The sequence below is a fragment of the Pleurodeles waltl genome, chromosome 5 (genome assembly GCF_031143425.1).
Source record: "Pleurodeles waltl isolate 20211129_DDA chromosome 5, aPleWal1.hap1.20221129, whole genome shotgun sequence".
Classification (NCBI taxonomy): Eukaryota; Metazoa; Chordata; class Amphibia; order Caudata; family Salamandridae; genus Pleurodeles; species Pleurodeles waltl.
Genome location: NC_090444.1, coordinates 202927313 through 202945044, shown reverse-complemented (window position 1 = coordinate 202945044; position 17732 = coordinate 202927313). Strand labels below are relative to the sequence as shown.

At 48.5% G+C, this 17732-nt stretch overlaps 1 protein-coding gene across 2 annotated transcripts in view; it reads left to right on the top strand.

Moving 5' to 3' along the window:
• Nucleotides 1-17732, top strand: part of CENPF (centromere protein F) — a 364724-nt gene that overhangs the window by 55024 nt on the left and 291968 nt on the right. For both annotated transcript variants that reach the window (XM_069233898.1, XM_069233897.1), the window contains exon 7: nt 3325-3527. In XM_069233898.1, coding sequence (XP_069089999.1) covers nt 3325-3527 — 203 coding nt within the window. The remainder of the gene's footprint in view (nt 1-3324; nt 3528-17732) is intronic.

The window sequence follows — 17732 nt, the reverse complement described above, 5'->3', positions numbered from 1 at the left end:
GTTACTTTAGTTCTAGAACCAAAAGGAACTTTCAGGTAAATAATACTTTTCAATATCAAAAGTCGACACTTAGTGCAATTTTTATTAAAGGCATGCAGTCTTTTGGGGAGTGGGAATTGCACACCCAGTTCACAGATAACTACTAGACTTATGGTCCCAGTCTTCAGGGACTAAGGTGTCCACAGGGCAAAGCTTAGGAAGTCACCAAGGGTCCACCACCAGCAACGCAGGGCCAGCGGGGTGCAGCGGTCAAACTTGGTGTCGGACACCCAATGGAATCCTATGCAGACTGAGGGCACTCAGAAGTGAACGGTTTACAAGTAAGTGCCTGCGGTTTTAGGGCATGGGCCCTGGGGGGAAGGAACAGGGGAGTTAGATCAACACTGGAGGCGGGGGGTGACCATAGGTAAGCACCAGACATACACCCTCAGTGGCGAAGGGGCAGCCGGGTGCAGGGTGCAAATACAACGTTGAGCGCCCAGTGCTTTTCAGTTGAAAACTCTGGGTTCACAAAGAGGCTGCAAGCTTGGTCCAGGGGGTCGGCTGAAGACCAACGGCTAGACAGGTAAGTTGAGGCTCCTCTGGATGTCGAGGGACCGTCTGTTTGGTTCCCCAAGGCCAGGGGATTGGGGGTGCAGGGGTATCTTTAGGTGTCTGGTATCTTCACCAGATCCGGTTGTGGTCAGGGGAGGTCCTCTGGATTCAGGCTGCGGGCATTGTCGTGGGGGCCTGGAAGGGCCCACCCTAGGGGTGGTCACAGCCAGGGTGGACACTCCTCCTGGTGTTTACAAGTTTTCCTGCCAGAACTGTAGCCAAAATTGGGGCTGGTCAGGGAGGGAGGTGTTTGGGTGGGGAGGTGGGATGTGGTAGAGGTGTAATCTCTAGCTGGAGTGCCCTGCGGCAGCAGAACAAAAGGCAGAAGCCTTTGAGGCTCCCTGCTAAGTGTTGCTGTTCCTGCAGGGGGGAAGTGTGATGCACCTCTACCCAGAGCAGGCTTTGTCCACAAAGGCTCTCACCTCATGGGGTCAGAAACTCGTCTGGTAGTGGCAGGTTGGCATAAACCCGTCAGCCACACATTAGAGAGTTTGGTAAATATTAGGGGGCATCTCTAAGAAGCCCTCTGTATGCTTTTTTTTATTTATAAATCCAACACTGGCAACAGTGTGGGTTTTTTGAACTGAGAAGTTTGTTAACAAACTTCCCCGTCTTCAGTGAAGCCGTCACGGAGTTGTGGAGTTTGTAATAACAAACTCCAAACCTATGCTCTCAGTATGGCTACACTGCACTTACAGGTTCTAAGAATGGACTTAGACACTGTAGGGGCATATTGCTCATGCAGTTATGCCCTCACCTGTGGTGTAGTGCACCAGGCCTGCTAAAGGGGTGTCATACCTATGCCACAGACAGTGGTTTGTGGGCATGGCACCTAGGGAGGGATGCAATGTCGACTTTACCTTTTTCTTCTCACCAGCGCACCCAATCTGCAATGGCAGTGTGCTTGTGCCTGGTGTGAGGTGTCCCTTAGAGTGACATTATACATGCTGCACCCCTTAGGGACCCTCTCTGTCCACAGGGCCTTTGGTACCATTGGTACCTTTTACAAGGGGCTTAGCTGTGTGCCAGAGGTGTACCAATTGTGGAAGCAATGGTACGGTTTAGGGAAAAAACACAGCTGCTGGGGCCTGGTTAGCAGGATCCGAGCACACACTTAGTCATGTTAACATCAGATATCGGGCAAAAAGTTGGGGGTTAACCATGCCAAAAGGGGCACTTTCCTACAGATGTCTCTATGAGATGAACAAGTTACTTACCTTTGGTAAAAAATTATCTGATAGAGACAATATTTAGCTGCAGATTCTTTACAGACCCTCCCATTTCTCTCTGTTCTCTGCGGACAGATTTCTAGGGTTAAAGATGATCCCTTTCAGGGCTCTAGTTTAGACACGCCAAATGTCATGGCTCTTCGCTCCTGGCGTGGAAAGTTGTGAAAAGGGACTGATGTCCACGTGCTGAGGTGGTGTGTATATATAGGTGACTGCAACGTCACTTCCAGCGCCGATGGCGCAGTGCGGAAACGAGCGAAGCCACCTGACAGCGTGCAAGGGTACTGCTCAGGCAAAAATGTTCTGGATCCAGACTGATGCCTGGGAAATTCAAAGATAAGGAATCTGAAGCTAAATATTGTCTCTGCCAGATAATTTGTTACCAAAGGTAAGTAACTTGTTCTTCACAGCATTGTGACACATTCCGTTCTGTATCACAAACATGCACAAAATACAGAGAGCAATCTTTTTATTATAGCACACATTATTTGAATAAGTTTGTCATGACTCAAGTACGAACCAGACCACAACATGGCCTCCTGGCTGATTTCTATTGATCTCTCCACCACCAAGACGAACACCATATCACCTACCACCAGCATATCCATAATACCCCTAATTCCACCACCAGCAAAACCACCAACAGTGCCACCAATAGCACTTTTCCCACTACCAATGTCATGTCCTTTATCACCAAGACAATAGCAATATCCTTGCTAATACAACCACCATCAATATCACACAATTGCTGCCAAGCACCATTAAAACAAATGTCTGGTGTTAATGTGCCATCACATGAAAGCATCAACAATAAAACCAAATACTGCCAACATCACTGCTAAAACACCTCCACCACCACCACCACCACCACCACCACCACCACCACCACCACCAAGCATTGGCCATGCTGACAGGCCAGGCTTTAATGAAAACATTTATGCACCTGTACCATCACTGATACCAATACTGCTAGTGCATATACAAGCACTAATATTATAGCCAAAGCTACACCACTACTAACTATTGACATAGTCAGTAACTCTGGCTTTGATATATCTTTTGCATGGAAACATCATTGGTTTGCATGCATTGTCTCATTAAACCCATATTTCTTTGTTTTGTTGGCGCCTATTTTATTAGATATCTGACATGTTGTGCTGAACATAGTTGCATTTGTCCATGTAAAGCATGATTTTTGCTATGTTTCAACATCGCTACCAGTGACGGGTTTCCTTGTCTTCTTGTTCCTCCTTGTGTCACATAGTCAGAATCTCAGCCACTTGGACGTGTCCCTCCACGGATTTAAAAAGTACCTTTTAATGCTTACTGTAATATTTTTGCTCACAGTCATTACAGAACAACGGCTAAAGGCATGCGGTGGTATCATATATTCGGCAGTGTTTTTCCAGGAGGTATTCACTGTTCCCTGTCACCTTTCTGTGTAACCTAAGCACAAGTAGGCCACTGTGTTGTGATCAATGCATCTTTCCTTTTCCACTAGAGTTGAGATCAAAAGTGAAGGAGTTGGAGGTTCGCCTGGAAGTGCATGAGAAAGATCTGAAAAACAATATGAACAGACTGCACGAAGCCCAGCTTCAGCTGGAGAAGGCCAACGCGGAATTGGCAGAGAAAGACCGAGCTCTGAACAAAAGCCGAGATGAGATTATGAGGATGGCTACCCAGTTTGACCAGGAGGCTGCCAAGGTACTGAATTTGAAGCGTGTCTCTCCTCTCAGTCATTGGCTGTGAAGGCAAATGAGATGTGCAGGTTTTAAGATATAATTTGAGCCTCAGCACCTGCAGCCTTATGAGTATAGCAGCTGGCCTGAAAGTACTTCTAGTACTTAATGCTCTGATAGAGCTCATATTTATTCCCTAATGGTTTTTAGTTATTGCTTAGGAAAAACACATTTTTATTTGTTAATTTTTTGTAAACTGTCTTAAGATAGTCGATAAGTTGCAGACTTTGTTCCAGAGTGCTTTTCTGAGGATGTTTTTATTGTAGCAGGTGCATCTCGAATATGGTGTCCTTTTGAAAGAGGATTTCAGAAACCCAGGATGCTATGTCGCCCTCGAAGTAGGAAAATGTAATTGGCGCAGAGCACAGAACAATTTGTTTTTAACTATTTACACTGCACATAAACCTAAAAACAAGCCTCTTTAATGGAGCCTTGCCTTCCATCCTTGATCCCAATAGGCGCACCCTCTTTTCCCCAGGAAGAAACGGGGTGACTCTGTGAGCTTCCTGTCCAGTGCTCTTCGACTGCATCTAAGAGAAATAACTATATATTGACAAAAAACTGCTTCCTTCCCTACTATTAATGCTACAAAGCGACACTGTCAGAAGACTGTAGTTTATAAAACACCTAAATAAAATTATATAATTATATATCGATTTATTTATTTTTATATATATATATATATATATATATATATATATATATATAGATAGTTTCACTTAAAAAACCAAAGGTTATAGGGTCGTTATAGTTAGGCTCACATTTTAAACATACAAAACCATAGAAATACACCTGTTATAGTTTGAGCTATCTCGTGTAACTATAGCTCATGCCCTCGCCATGCAATGCTAATGACCCCAAAACACACATGACGTCTTTGATAACATCATTGATAACATCAATCTAATATTTGCAGTAACATTTTGACGAAAAAACTATGCATGGCGAGGGACCGTGAGCTATAGTTACCTTAGGGCATGAGTTACTTACTGATGTAGGAAAGTAGGATCTTCCTGACGTGGTTGCCCCCACTTTGTGCGTGGTGTCAGTGTGTTTTGACTGTAGTATACTGCGATTCTGCGAACCAGGACCCCAGTGTCCGTGTTCTATCCTCTAAATTTGGTTGGGAAGTACTCCTTACACCCCATAATTGGCATACTATTGTATCCCTGTAAGTCCCGTGCACAAGAGGGCCCCATCGGCTGCAGCATGTATTCATGCCACCTATGGCTGCCCATGCAAACTGTGTCTATAGGCCTGCAATTGCAGTCTGTGTGAAATGGTGCATGCACATTTCACCCCAGATGTAAGGTTTACCTTACATAAAGGTCACTGCACATTGTCCCTGTAAGTCACCCCTAAGGTAGGCCCTTCAGCCCAAGGCCAGGGTGTATGGTTCTAAGTGTGAGGGTACCCCTACAAACCCCAGATCCCATTTCTTTGGCTTTGTAAGTGCGGGGAAGCCATTTTAAAGTATGTAGTGGACACTGGTCATCACAAGTTGGCCATCTACATAATTGCTTCACCGAACCTACTCATGTTTGATACCAACAATGTTGGAATCATGCAACTACACAGATTCCAGTGTTAGTTGCATGATACCATGTACTGTTGGGGTTGCTTAGAGGATCCCCCATGTCTCCCTGCGCAGCCTTGTACAGTCTGTGTGAAAGCCAGTGCTGCCGCCGATCCCAGACACTATTCTGCCCTCCTGCTGCTGAGCTCAACTTGGGCAGGGAAAGGCAAAAGCAAACGATTTCCTGTAGATGAGAGGCGTAACCAGCTCTCCTTTAGAAATAAGTGTCTCTGGGCTAGGGTGGGGGTGCTCCTGAGCTTCACCAGACTGCTTTGAAGGGCACATTTGGTGCCCTCCTTACATAAACCGGTTTACTCCAGTGCAGATGCCCCTGGCTTCCGCTCTGGCGCAAAACCACCCAGAGTGGGGTGCCCAGAGCTCTGCTAGGTGACCACTCGATTCTGCCATCTTGGAAATAAGATGAGTAGAGGCCACTGGGAGCATCTGACTGGTCAGTCCAGCAGAGTAGTGTTCCTGACCCCGAATAAGGGGGTCACTGCAGAAGTTGTCCAACCCCCTTCCTAGGTTACTTAAGGGCTCCCCTGAGGGTGGGACCCCAGATTTGTCTGCAATATTCATCTTCAAGACAACGTTACAACCTGGACACCGAATCCTGCCGCTGGACTTCACCGGGACCCAAGACAAGACTGCAACTGGTATCAGGCCTCCTACTGCAACTTTGCCCTCAGGAATTGCAAGGACTCTGCAACTTCTGTGGCCGTGCATACCTCCAGAGTCACAAGGACTCTGCCTGCACTAAGGACAACAAAAACGAATTTCCCTTGGAGTGAAGGAGTCACTCCCCTGCATCCGCAGGCACCCCAACGACGACAACTGGTTTGTGGATCCTGCTGTCCCACGGACTCTTCAAGGCTCTGCAAGACAAGTGGTGGTTCTGTGGCTCTCCAAAGGTCTGGCCTGTCTTCTTTGCAACTGAGTAGATTGTGGCCACTCCTTGGAGCTGCTTGGATGGAACCACTGTGCACAGCATCTGTTTGTCGTTGCCAAGGCTTGTTGGCTCTTCAGTCCGAAGACCTAGCTCCAAGAAGCCCCAGCATCAAGCATCACACAGCTCCAAGACCGACGTTCCTCCCAGCAACTCCTGCAACGTGGGCATCCATCATCTCTGTGCTGCTGAGTCTTCCTCGTGACTGCTTGTGCCTGCTGCCAGACGGTCCTCCTGGGGTCTCAAATGATTCCTGCTGACTCTTTCTTGCTGAGGGCTGGCCCTGACCTAAATGTAAAGAATGAGTCTGTTGGACCTTGCTGGTACCCACTGCTGCAACTCTTCTTGCAACATGTTTTTGCATTTGCCAAGGATTGTTGGTGGTCCTGCTGGCCACTGACCCCTCTGCAATTCGACAACTGGCGCGGAACAGCTCGTGGGCGACTTCTGGGATCCTTCTGCATCGCCTGGACTACACAGCTGCATCTTCAAGACCTCAGTCCTACAGTGAAGTACCCACGAGAAGGGTGGGCATTGCCCTCCTGCACCCCCGGCAGGCTTGGACTTTGAGACCTCTCTCCAAAGGTACTGCTTGTCAGGAATCCACACCTCGGTTCTACCGACCTGGTCCACAGGTTACTGTAGCAGATGGACAGCCGAGGTCTCCATTGATTTAAGTGGGAGGTTCTGATACAACTTCACCCATATGCACCTGGGCTCCCTGATGTAGGTACTCCACTTCTCTTGGTATCCACGGATGGGGGCACTCTCGAATCTTCGTTGCCCCTAGGGTTTCCTCGGGGTCCTCTGGGAAGGGTTCTGAAACACTGAAACTTTAACCCCAACTTCCCAATATTGTCCTATGGGCACCATGACCGAGGGTAACATCTCTGCAGACAGGCTTCCTGGGGAAACTTAGTTACTTACGTCCGGTGTAGGAAAGTCCCTCTTTCTGACATGGTTACCTCCACTTTCTGCCTGTTATCAGTGTGTTTAGACTATTTCCACTGGGATCCTGCTAACCAGGACCCCAGTGATTGTGCCCTCTTCTATAAATGTGGTTTTCTGTGGTCCCTTTACACCACACAATTGGCATACTGGTGTACCCCTGTAAGTCCATAGTCTATGGTACTTGGGTACTCAGGGCATTGGTACACCAGCGGTTCCTCGTGGGCAGCAGCATGTATTATGCCACCCATGGTAGCCCATGCAAACTGTGTTTGCAGGCCTACCATTTGCAGCCTGTGTGAAAAAGTGCATGGGCCCTTTCACTGCTGATCACTACAAGAGGTAACTAAGTCACCCCTATGGTACGCCCTTCCAGCCCTAAGGGGAGGATGCAGGTCCTTGTGTGTGTAGTCACCCCTGCAGGAGCAGAGGTGCCCCTATGAACTCCGTTCCAATTCCCTAGACTTCGTAAGTGCGGGGAAGCCATTTTAGCTGTAAACTGGCCATCATGCTATGGTCCAGCTACATAATGGTAATTCTGAACCTAGGTATGTTTGGTATAAAACATGTTGGAATCATACCCCAATACGGATGTCAGTATTGGTGGCATTATTCCATGCACTCTAGGGGTTCCTTAGAGGACCCACCAGTATTGCTCCTACCAGTCTTTCATGGTATGTCAGCAGTCTACGCTGCTGCAGCCCCTTAGACAGGATTCTGCCCTCCTGCTTCTTGACCAGCTCAAGCAGGGAAAGGCAGAAGAAAGTATTTCCTGTGAGAGAGGTATGCAGCCTCCTCTCCCTTGGAAGCGGGTATTACAAGGCTGGGGAGATGTAGCCTCCCCATGCCACCGGTTTGCTTTGAAGGGCACATTTGGTGCCATCCTTGCATAATCTGTTTTGCATCAGTCCAGGGATCCCTGGTCCGTGCTCTGGCGCAAAACTGCATCAAGGAAAGGGGTGGTGCCCAGAGCTTCTCTAGGTGGCGACTTGATTCTGCCATTGTGAAAACAAGATGGGCAGAGGCCCCTGGGAGCATCTGACTGACCTGATAGGTAGCCAAAGTTGGGCTATTTAGGGACTCCCTTGCGGGTGGGTCCCCAGATTTGGCCTGCAAGACTCCGCCAGGACTGCTCTGCAACACCCTTTTTTGCACCTGGCCACCAGAAACTCTACTGAACTTTACAGGAACTGAACAAGACTGCAACGTCGAAATGACCTCTCCTTGCAACATTGTTTCTGCACATCCTGTCAGCAACTTGAAGCTCCTCCACGGCTGTGAATCCTCTGGGGTTGGCAAGACATTAGTTGCATTAAAGAAGCAAGAAGGAATCTCCCTTGGGGTGAAGGAGTCCCTCCCCTGCATCCGCAGGCACCTAAGGCGTCCGGCTGCTGGGAACTGCTGTCCTCTGGACCTGCAAAGATTCACTAACACAGGTGGTGGTTCTGAGGTGTCCTCTGGGTCCTGTCTGCCTTCTCTCTAACTTAGTCGATGGTGAGCCCTTGCCTCTTCCTCCAAGACATAATCCCTGTGCACTGTGACTGTTGCAACAGCCAAGGCTTGTTGACTCCTGCTCCGAGGGATCTTCAGGCTCCAAGGAGCTCCGGCCCCCAGCACTCTACCTCTGCAAGGACTGTCTCCTTTTTGCTGCTCCAGTGATGTGAGACTCCTCTTTGGGTGTGGTGCTTGGGCCTCAGTGCGACTTACTGTGCCTGCAGCCAATGGGTTGCTTGTGGGGGCTGACTGCTTCTGCTTGATCTCTTGTCTTCTGAGGGTCAGCCTGGACTCCCCTCCAAGGGGTGAGTCCCCCAGGAACTTGCTGGTACTCTTAAGCTCTGCAATTCTCCAACAGGTACACTTGCATTTGCTTGTTGTTGGTCCTTCTGACCCCTCAGCAATCCGGTGACAGTCGAGGGACAGCTCCTAGGTGACTTCAGGGACTTCTCTGCAGCTCCTGGACTCTGCAGTTTGACTTCATCCACCACCTTGGACCCGGATCTTCACCCACAGAAGGGTGGGCTTTGCCTCCTGCCCCACCTGGACACTCCTGTTTGGACTGGACTTTGTCTCCTTCTTTTGCAGGTCCTCTTCTTCCAGAACCCACTGTTGGGTTCTACCGTCCTGGTCCTGCTTTTGCAATATTCCATTTATGAGTCCCCATGTTACCCTATGGGATGACCAGGTAATTTGCCTCTGCTCTCCTGGTCGCGGGGGGTCTTCTAGATACTTACCTCTTGAGGTCTCACTCTCTCCAAGCCCTTGGCTAACTACTCCATATCCTCTGGTGTGGAACCCATTCTCACATTCCATTTTTTTAGTCTATGGTTTGGCCCCCCTATCAGACCCTTGCTATTTTGTGCTATTTTCTAATACTTATCTGTGTATATTTTGTGTATACTTAGCTCCAGAAGGTGGTTTGCCTTTAGTAATCTAGTTTGGTGTTCCTGTAATGAAGTACCTTTATTTTTACAACATTGTGTGGTTCCTTTCATATGTGGTAAGTTACGATGCGACTACTGTGGTATTGCAAGTGCTTTACACTCCTCTTAGATAAGTCTGAGCTGATCACCACAGCTACCACCAGAGAGCCCTGGCTACCTAGACACTGTAACACTATCTAATAAGGGTTGCCTGGACCCAGTTTAAGGTGTAACACCATAGGTGTACACCACATACTGAGTCAGCCTCCTAAATTTGGTATTTTAGTACTTCCCCAGTCATGAAGATCCTTGGGTGTCAGTCTTGGTTAGTTGTGACTTCCTCTTCTCATTTTCTTAGTATATGGGTTTGCCCCCACATAGGGGCCCATGGTATTTTATGTGTTTACTTATCTGTGTGTGTGTGTATATATATATATATATATATATATATATATATATATATATATATATATATATATATATATATATATATATATATATATATATTAATTAATCTATCTCCGGTTAGGTGATACAACAAAGTTAGTTTAGTGCTTGTGTTTTAATAAATAATACAATATCTTTACCATTTCCTTGTGGGTGGTGAATTTATAGGTTGCACCACTCTCCTTCCACATTGCTTTCAGGAATGCATACGTGATGTTTGAACCTCTGTTTGACACCACCTCCTTAAGAAATCCCACCCTGATTCCTAGGAGGGTCTGGACACTTGCCTCTGGTATGAATCTGTATACCAGTATAAATCTGTTCCCAGATGCAGTTGGAGGGTCTAGGGGACCAACAATATCAATCCCTACCCTCTCAAAGGGTACCCCAACCACTGAAAGTGGAATTAAGGGGGCTTTTGGAGTGCCACCTGTCTTAACACTGGCTTGACAGGAGACACAGGAGGAACAAAACTCACTTGTGTCTTCTGTATGGGGCCAGTGAAAGTGTGGGACAAGTCTGTCCCAAGTCTTGCTTTGTCCCAAATGGACTGCACGGGGAATATCATGTGCCAGTGTTAATAGGAACTTCCTATGCTTCTGAGGGATGACAAACGTCCTGGTGGCACCAGGCTTGGGTCCCTCGCGTCAGAGTAAAGGAGGCTGTTGACCCTGTAGACCTTATGGGTCCCAATGATATCCCCTGCCTCCTGAGCAGCAGCTTGCTTTCTCAGGCTCTCAAGAGAGAGTAGGACAGGATTCTGTTCCAGGCTTAGATCTTCCCTAGTGGGCCCTCCTGCACGTAAGAGCTCAGCTGTATCAGATTTTAGCTACTGTAGTGTGGGTTCCATCCAAGGGGTAGATTCCTCTCCCTGAAGAGTGGGATCCTCATCTGAAGACTGGACAGGGGGGCAATATCTTGCCCTTTCTGCCTCTTTTTGGGACCCTCCTGTGCCAGTTGTCCAGGCTCCAGTTCTCCGTGCTCTCCCTGTCTCTTGGCCTGTTCTCTAGTTGGTGCAAAGGTGTGCCCAGGGATGCCAAGCATTGTTGCGTGGATTTCCAATTCCACTTCAGCCCAGGCTGAAGTCTCTAATTGCCCAGTAAACATTCCACAGGCAGGTCAGAGGATGCCACAACTTTCTTAGGGCCAGATGCTGTCACCTGCCCTTCTTATGTGAGAGCACCAAGGTTTCTTATGTGAGAAGAGGAAGAAGAGGACTTGGACCCACCTCCCGAAGAATTTTGTGCGCGTGATGAAGACTCCTTTTTTTCTTTCGATTTGTTCCCACCTTTCTCCCGATTCTTTGAAGAATATTTTTTTCTTTTGGTCGCCCCCAGTGTGACCACATTTGTCTGTCCTCTTTCCCAGTTCTTGTGGAGAGGTCAGATCTGAGTCCACTAGATATTGATGCAGTTTCAGAATAGCAGTTTAGACATACTAAAATGTGCTCTCTCATGGTAAGATTATACAAGCTCTGATAGTCATGCACATTACTGCCATGTAACCAGCCTTTCAGAGCTTTGACAGGTTCTAACCAGTCTTGGGAGGACTCCTTATGTTTCCCTAAACTTGATCCTATATTCTTCTGTGGTCAACCCAAACCCATCAATGAGAGCATCCTTAAGCACCTGGTAATTGTCTGCATCTTCCTCCCTGACAAGTAGGAGTTTGTCTCTCCCCTTGTCAGTAATGGAATGCCACAAGATGGCGGCCCACTGTCTCTGAGGGACCTTCTGAACTCTACAGGCCCTCTCCAAAGCAGTGATCCACTTGTGGATGCCGTCTCCAACCTTGTAAGGTGGGACTATTTTGCTAAGATTCCTAGAGTCATAGGAGTCCTCCCTGACCCTGGTCTTTCTATAGCTGTTGTGTTGCTACTGCCACCTTGGGGAGTTAGAGAGAGGTAGGAAGGGTAAGAAGTTATTCACCCCCCCCCCCCGGGAGATGATCTTGCCACTTGTGAGGGAACTGTACCCCGATTAGCTTAGGCCTGACACAGCAGAGCTTTTGGAGGGGAAGGGGGGCCCTCGAGGGAGGAATTGAGTCGGGGGCAGAAATCCTGTCCCTCTCGAAGACCTCAGGCAGCAAGCTCCTGCAGAAGAGACTGGATGCCAGTGGACCCCATAGGGTTTACTGGGAAGATGGTCTCCTAAATTTAGAGGCTAGTGACCCCCCAAACTTGGTGCAACCAGGAGGTTGGTGGTGCCTCAGAAGTTTAAGGAGTTTCTGTTGACCCTGGCACATGACATGCACCTTGCAGGACATCTTGGGCAATGCAAGACTTGGGACAGACTGGTTCCACACTTTGACAGTCCCCACATGTCTGAAGACACAAAAGGAGTTTTGTCGCTCGTGTGTCTCCTGCCAAGCCAGTAGCAAATAAGGTGGCTCCACAAAGCCCCACTTAATCCCACTACCATTGGTTGGGGGTGTTCTCTTTGAGAGGGTGGGGATTAACATTGTTGGTCCCCTAGACCCTTCTACAGCCAGCCTCTGGGAACAGATTCATTCTGGTGGTGGTGGACCATGCCACCAGGTACCCAGTAACTATTCCCCTTAGGACTCCTACAGCTCTTGCAGTGGAAAAGGCCCTCTTAGTAATCTTTTCCAGAGTAAGTTTCCCTAAGTAGGTGGTGTCAGACAGTGGTGCAAACTTCATGCCTGGCTACCTGAAAGCTATGTGGAAAGAGTGTTGTTACTTCTAAATTCACCACACCCTATCATCTACTGGGCAATGGGCTAGATGACTCAACAGGAGCCTTAAAGGTATGATTATGGGACTATCTAAAAAAACTCAGGAGGAGGAAGGAAGTCTTATTACCTTGCCTTCTGTTTGCCTGCAGAGAGGTTCCTCAGAAAGGAGTGGGCTACAGCCCATTCGAGCTTGTCTTTGGACATCCAGTTAGGGGTCCTCTTTGTCTTATGAAAGAGGGATGGGAGCAGCCTCTTGAGCCTCCCAAACAAAACACTGTGGATTCTATAGTAGGGCTGCTGTCACTTATGGCTGAGTAAATGAAGGTGCCCACTAAAAACCCTTGAGGCCAGCCAAGAAAAAACCCTTGAGGCCAGCCAAGAACTACAAAAGTTATGGCATGACCAAAATGCTGTTCTGACTGTTTATCACCCAGGGCAGAAGGTGGGGGGTTTGGAGCCTGTGGCCCCAAGAGCACTCCAAGACAAGTGGAGTGACCCCGACACCATTGCAGAAAAGAAAGGTGAGGTCACCTAATTGGTGGACCTGGGTACTCCTAGAATCCCCTATAGGGTGTGTCAATGTGAACCACCTAAAGCCTTACTTTGACAGAGCTGACTTGAGCTTGCTCATGGCCACTGATGAGGGACAGGAGGAAGAGAATGACCCTCTCCTTGATCTCCTCTCACATAACCATGTTGATGGTTCAGTAGATGGAGTAGTTTTTGCTCACAGCCTCACTGACGAGCAACAAACTGATTGCAGACAGGTGCTCAGTCAGTTCCCAGAACTCTTCTTTCTGATACCCATCAAACTACCTGGTGTGCCCATGACGTGGACTCAGGTGGCAGTCTGCCTGTCAAGCGTAAAATCTACAGGCAATGTGACCATGTTAGAGACTGTATCAGAGCAGAAGTCTCCAAGTTACTAGAGTTGGGGTTATCGAGCCTTCAGACCACCCTTGGGCTAGTTCTGTAGTCCTTGTACCCAAACTTAATGCCCAGAGCGGAAAGAAATAAATTAGGTTCTGTGTAGACTATAGAGGTCTCAACACAGTCACTAAGACTGATGCCCATCCTATCTGAAGGGTAGATTAACTTATTGATGCTCTGACTGCAGCCAAGTATCTCGGCACTTTTGACCTGAATGCAGGCTATTGGTAGATCAGGCTGACAGATGATGCCGAACCCAAAACTGCAGTTTCAATTCCTGGCGGACACTTTCTGTTCACTGTGATGCCCTTTGGATTGACAAATGCACCTGCTACATTCCAGGGGTTGGTGAATCGAGTTCTAGCAGGCCTGGAAGACTTCAGTGCAGCATATCTAGACAATATTGCTGTCTTTAGTTCCACCTGGCAGGATCACCTCGCCACCTCAGGAGTGTACTTGAGGCCTTGAAAAAGGCATGCCTCGCTATGAAGGTCAGTAAGTGGCAGATAGGGCAGAGCAAAGCTGTTTACTGGGACAACCTGATAGGTGGGGGCAAAGCTCAACCTTCGAAGAGCAAAATCCAAACCATTGTGGATAGTGTTGCTCCCACTACTCATACGCAGGTCATACCTTTTCTGGGCCTGACTGGATATTATAGGAGCTATATAAAGGGGTATGGATCCATTGTGACACCACTGAATGATCTTACCTCATCGAAAATTACTAAAAAGGTAAACTGGACAGTTAGCTGTCAAGAGGCCTTAGATGCCCTGAAGAAAGCCATGTGCTCAGCTCCCATTCTAAGAAGCCTGGACTACTAAGAAAAAATCTCATTGTTCAGACAGATGCTTCTGAGATAGGAATAGGAGCAGTACTATCCCAACTTAATGATGAGTGCCAGGATTAACCAGTAGCTTTTATCAGCAGGAGGTTAATCCCAGAGAGAAATGTTGGTTAACCATGGAGAGGGAGGCCTTTGCTGTGGTCTAGGCTCTGAAGAAGTTGAGGCCATACCTGTTTGGCGCGCACTTCATTGTTTAGACAGACCACAAGCCCCTCTTATGGCTTAAACAGTTGAAGGGTGAAAATCCTAATCTTTTGGGGTGGTCCATTTCCCTACAGGGGATGAACTTTTCAGTGGAACGTGGACCTGGGAGTAACCATGCCAACGCAGGTGGACTTTCCAGATGTTTCCACTTAGAAAATGGGCACGTTTAGCCTTATCCTCTTTTGTTTGGGAAGGGGTTATGTAGGAAAGTAGGATCTTTCTGACATGGTTGCCTCCACTATTTGCCTATTGTCAGTGTGTTTTAACTGTAGTACAGTGAGATCCTGCTAACCAGGATCACAGTGTCCTTGTTCTCTCCCCTAAATTTGGTTGGTAAATACTTCCTACACCCCACAATTGGCATACTGGTATACCCCTGTAAGTCTCTAGTATATGGTACTTAGGGACCCATAGCATTGGTACACCAGGGGACCTCCATGGGCTGCAACATGTATTATGCCACCATAGGAACCCATGCAAACTTGTGTCTAGAGCCCTGCCATTGCAGTCTGTGTGAAATGGTGCATGACGTTTCACCCCAGATATAAGGTTTACCTTATATCGTCATTGCACTTTGACCCTGTATGTCACCCCTAAGGTAGGCCCTTCAGCCCAAGGGCAGGGTGCATGGTTCTAAGTGTGAGGGGTCCCCTGAATGAACAGAGGTACCCCTACAAACTCCAGACTCCATTTCCTAGGCTTTGTAAATGCGATGAAAGCCATTGTAAAGTATGTAGTGGACACTGGCCATCACGAGTTGTCCAGCTGCATTATGGCTTCACTGAACCCATTCATGTTTGGTATCAAACATGTTGGAATCATGCAGCTACACTGATTCCAGTGTTAGTTGCATGATGCCATGTACTGGGAGGGTTCCTTAGAGGACCCCTAATGTCTGCCTGTGCAGCCTTGAAGGGTCTGCATGCAAGCTGTGCTGCCACCAACCCCCAGACACTCTTCTGCCCTCCTGTTGCTGAGCTTAGCTTGGACAGCGGAAGGCAGAAGAAAGGATTTTCTGTAGAGGAGAAGTGTTACCACCTCTCCTTTAGAAATAGGTGGCTCTGGGCTAGGGTGGGGGTGCTCCTGAGCACCGCCAGACTTCTTTGAAGGGCACATTTGATGCCCTCCTTGCATAAACTGGTTTACTCAAGTGCAGGAGCCCCTGGCTCCTGCTCTGGTGCGAAACCACACAAAGGACAGGGTAGTGACCACCCCCCTCTCCAGCTCCTCCCCTAGGGAGGTGTCCAGAGCTCTTCCTGGGAGCATCTGACTGGTCAGTCAAGCAGAGTAGCATTCCTGACTCCTCCCTGATAGGTGGGTGTAGGAAGTTGGCCCTGTATCTACTATCTCAAAGTGAGAGATATTGTGCACAAAGTCCAAGGGTTCCCCTTAGAGGTTGATAGTGGCAATAATAGATAATACTAATGCTCTATTTTGTGGTAGTGTGGTCGAGCAGTAGGCTTATCAGAGGGTAGTGTTAAGCATATGTTGTACACACACAGGCAATAAATGGAAACACACACTCAAAGACTTAACTCCAGGCCAATAGGTTTTTATGTAAAAAAAAAAAAAATACATTATTTTCTTAATTTATTGTAGAACCACAAGATTCAGAATTCAAGTAAATACATGAATTGTAAGGTACTTGGCATAGGTAAGTATGGAACTTTGAAGTAAAACAGTAAGGTACACAGTTTTGGCAAAAATGGCAATAAGGTATTTTAAAAGTGGACACTGCAAAAATCAACAGGTCCTGGGGGAGGTAAGTACAAGTTAGTTTAGCAGGTAAGTAAAGCACTTACAAGTTCAGTCTCCGGGGCATAGCTAGCCCACTGTTGGGGATTCAAGTCAACCCCAAACACCCAGTACCAGCAACACAGGGCCGGTAGGTGCAGAGGTCAAAGTAGGGCCCAAATAACATAGGCTCCTATGGAGGCTAGGGGTGCTCCGGTTCCGGTCTGCTGGCAGGTAAGTACCTGTGTCCTCGGGGAGCAGACCAGGGGGGTTTTGTAGAGCACAGGGGGGGGTCCCAAACAGGCACACAAAATACACCCTCGGCGGCACAGGGGCGCCAGGTGCTATGAGCAAAGTAGGTGTCGGGTTTTAGATAGAAAGCAATGGAGGGACCCGGGGGTCACTTTGGCAATGCAGGCAGGGCACAAAGGGGCTTCTCGGGCCAGCCACCGACTGGGCAACGATGAGAGCCACCTGCTGGTCACTCCTGCACCGATAGTTGGTTTCTCTCTGGCCGGGGGGCTGTGGGTGCAGTGCTTCTTCCAGGCATCGGGTTCTTCGTTACCGGGCAGTCGCGGTCAGGGGAAGCCTCTAGATTCTCTCTGCAGGCTTCGCCGTGGGGGGTGTAAGGAGGTCGTCTCAGGGTGTCCACGTCGTGGGAGTCGCCTGGGGGTCCTCGCTGCAGTGTTGGTTTTTCTGGACACGAGCCGGGGCATCGGGTGCAGAGTGTTGGGGACTCACACTTCTGGAGTGAGGCTGTTTGTAGATTAGACAGAGCCGCTGTCCACAGGAGTTTCTTGGTCCTTTGGGTTGCAGGGCAGTCCTGAGTCGGCAGAGGTCGCTGGTCCAGCTGGATGCGTCGCTGTTAAAGGTTCTTTGAGTCTGGAGACAGGCCGGTAGGGCTGGGACCAGGTCAGTTGTTGTCTCTTCGGGGCTTTCAGGTCAGCAGTACTTGTTCAGGTCGTTAGGAAATCTGTTTTCCTGGGTTCAGGGTCGCCCCTAAATACCCAATTTAGGGGTGTGTTTAGGGCTGAAGAGCAGTATCCAATGACTACTGTCCCTGAAGGTGGCTACACCCTGCTTGTGCCGCCTCCCTTTGGGGGAGGGGGGCACTTCCCTAATCCTATTGGGGGAAATCCTCTAAAGCAAGATAGAGGATTTTCTAAGGCAGGGGTCACCTCAGCTGAGGCCACCTTAGGGGCTGTCCGGGCTGGAGGGTGACTCCTTATTTTTCTCATTATCTCCTCCAGACTTACCGCCAAAAGTGGGGGCTGTGTCCGGGGTGGGAGTGGGGTGGAGGGTATCTCCACTAGCTGGAGTGCCCTCAGGCGCTGTAACACCAGGCTTGAGCCTTTGAGGCTCACCACCAGGTGTAACAGTTCTTGCGGGGGAGGTGTGAATCAAACTCCATCCCAGTACAGGCTTTG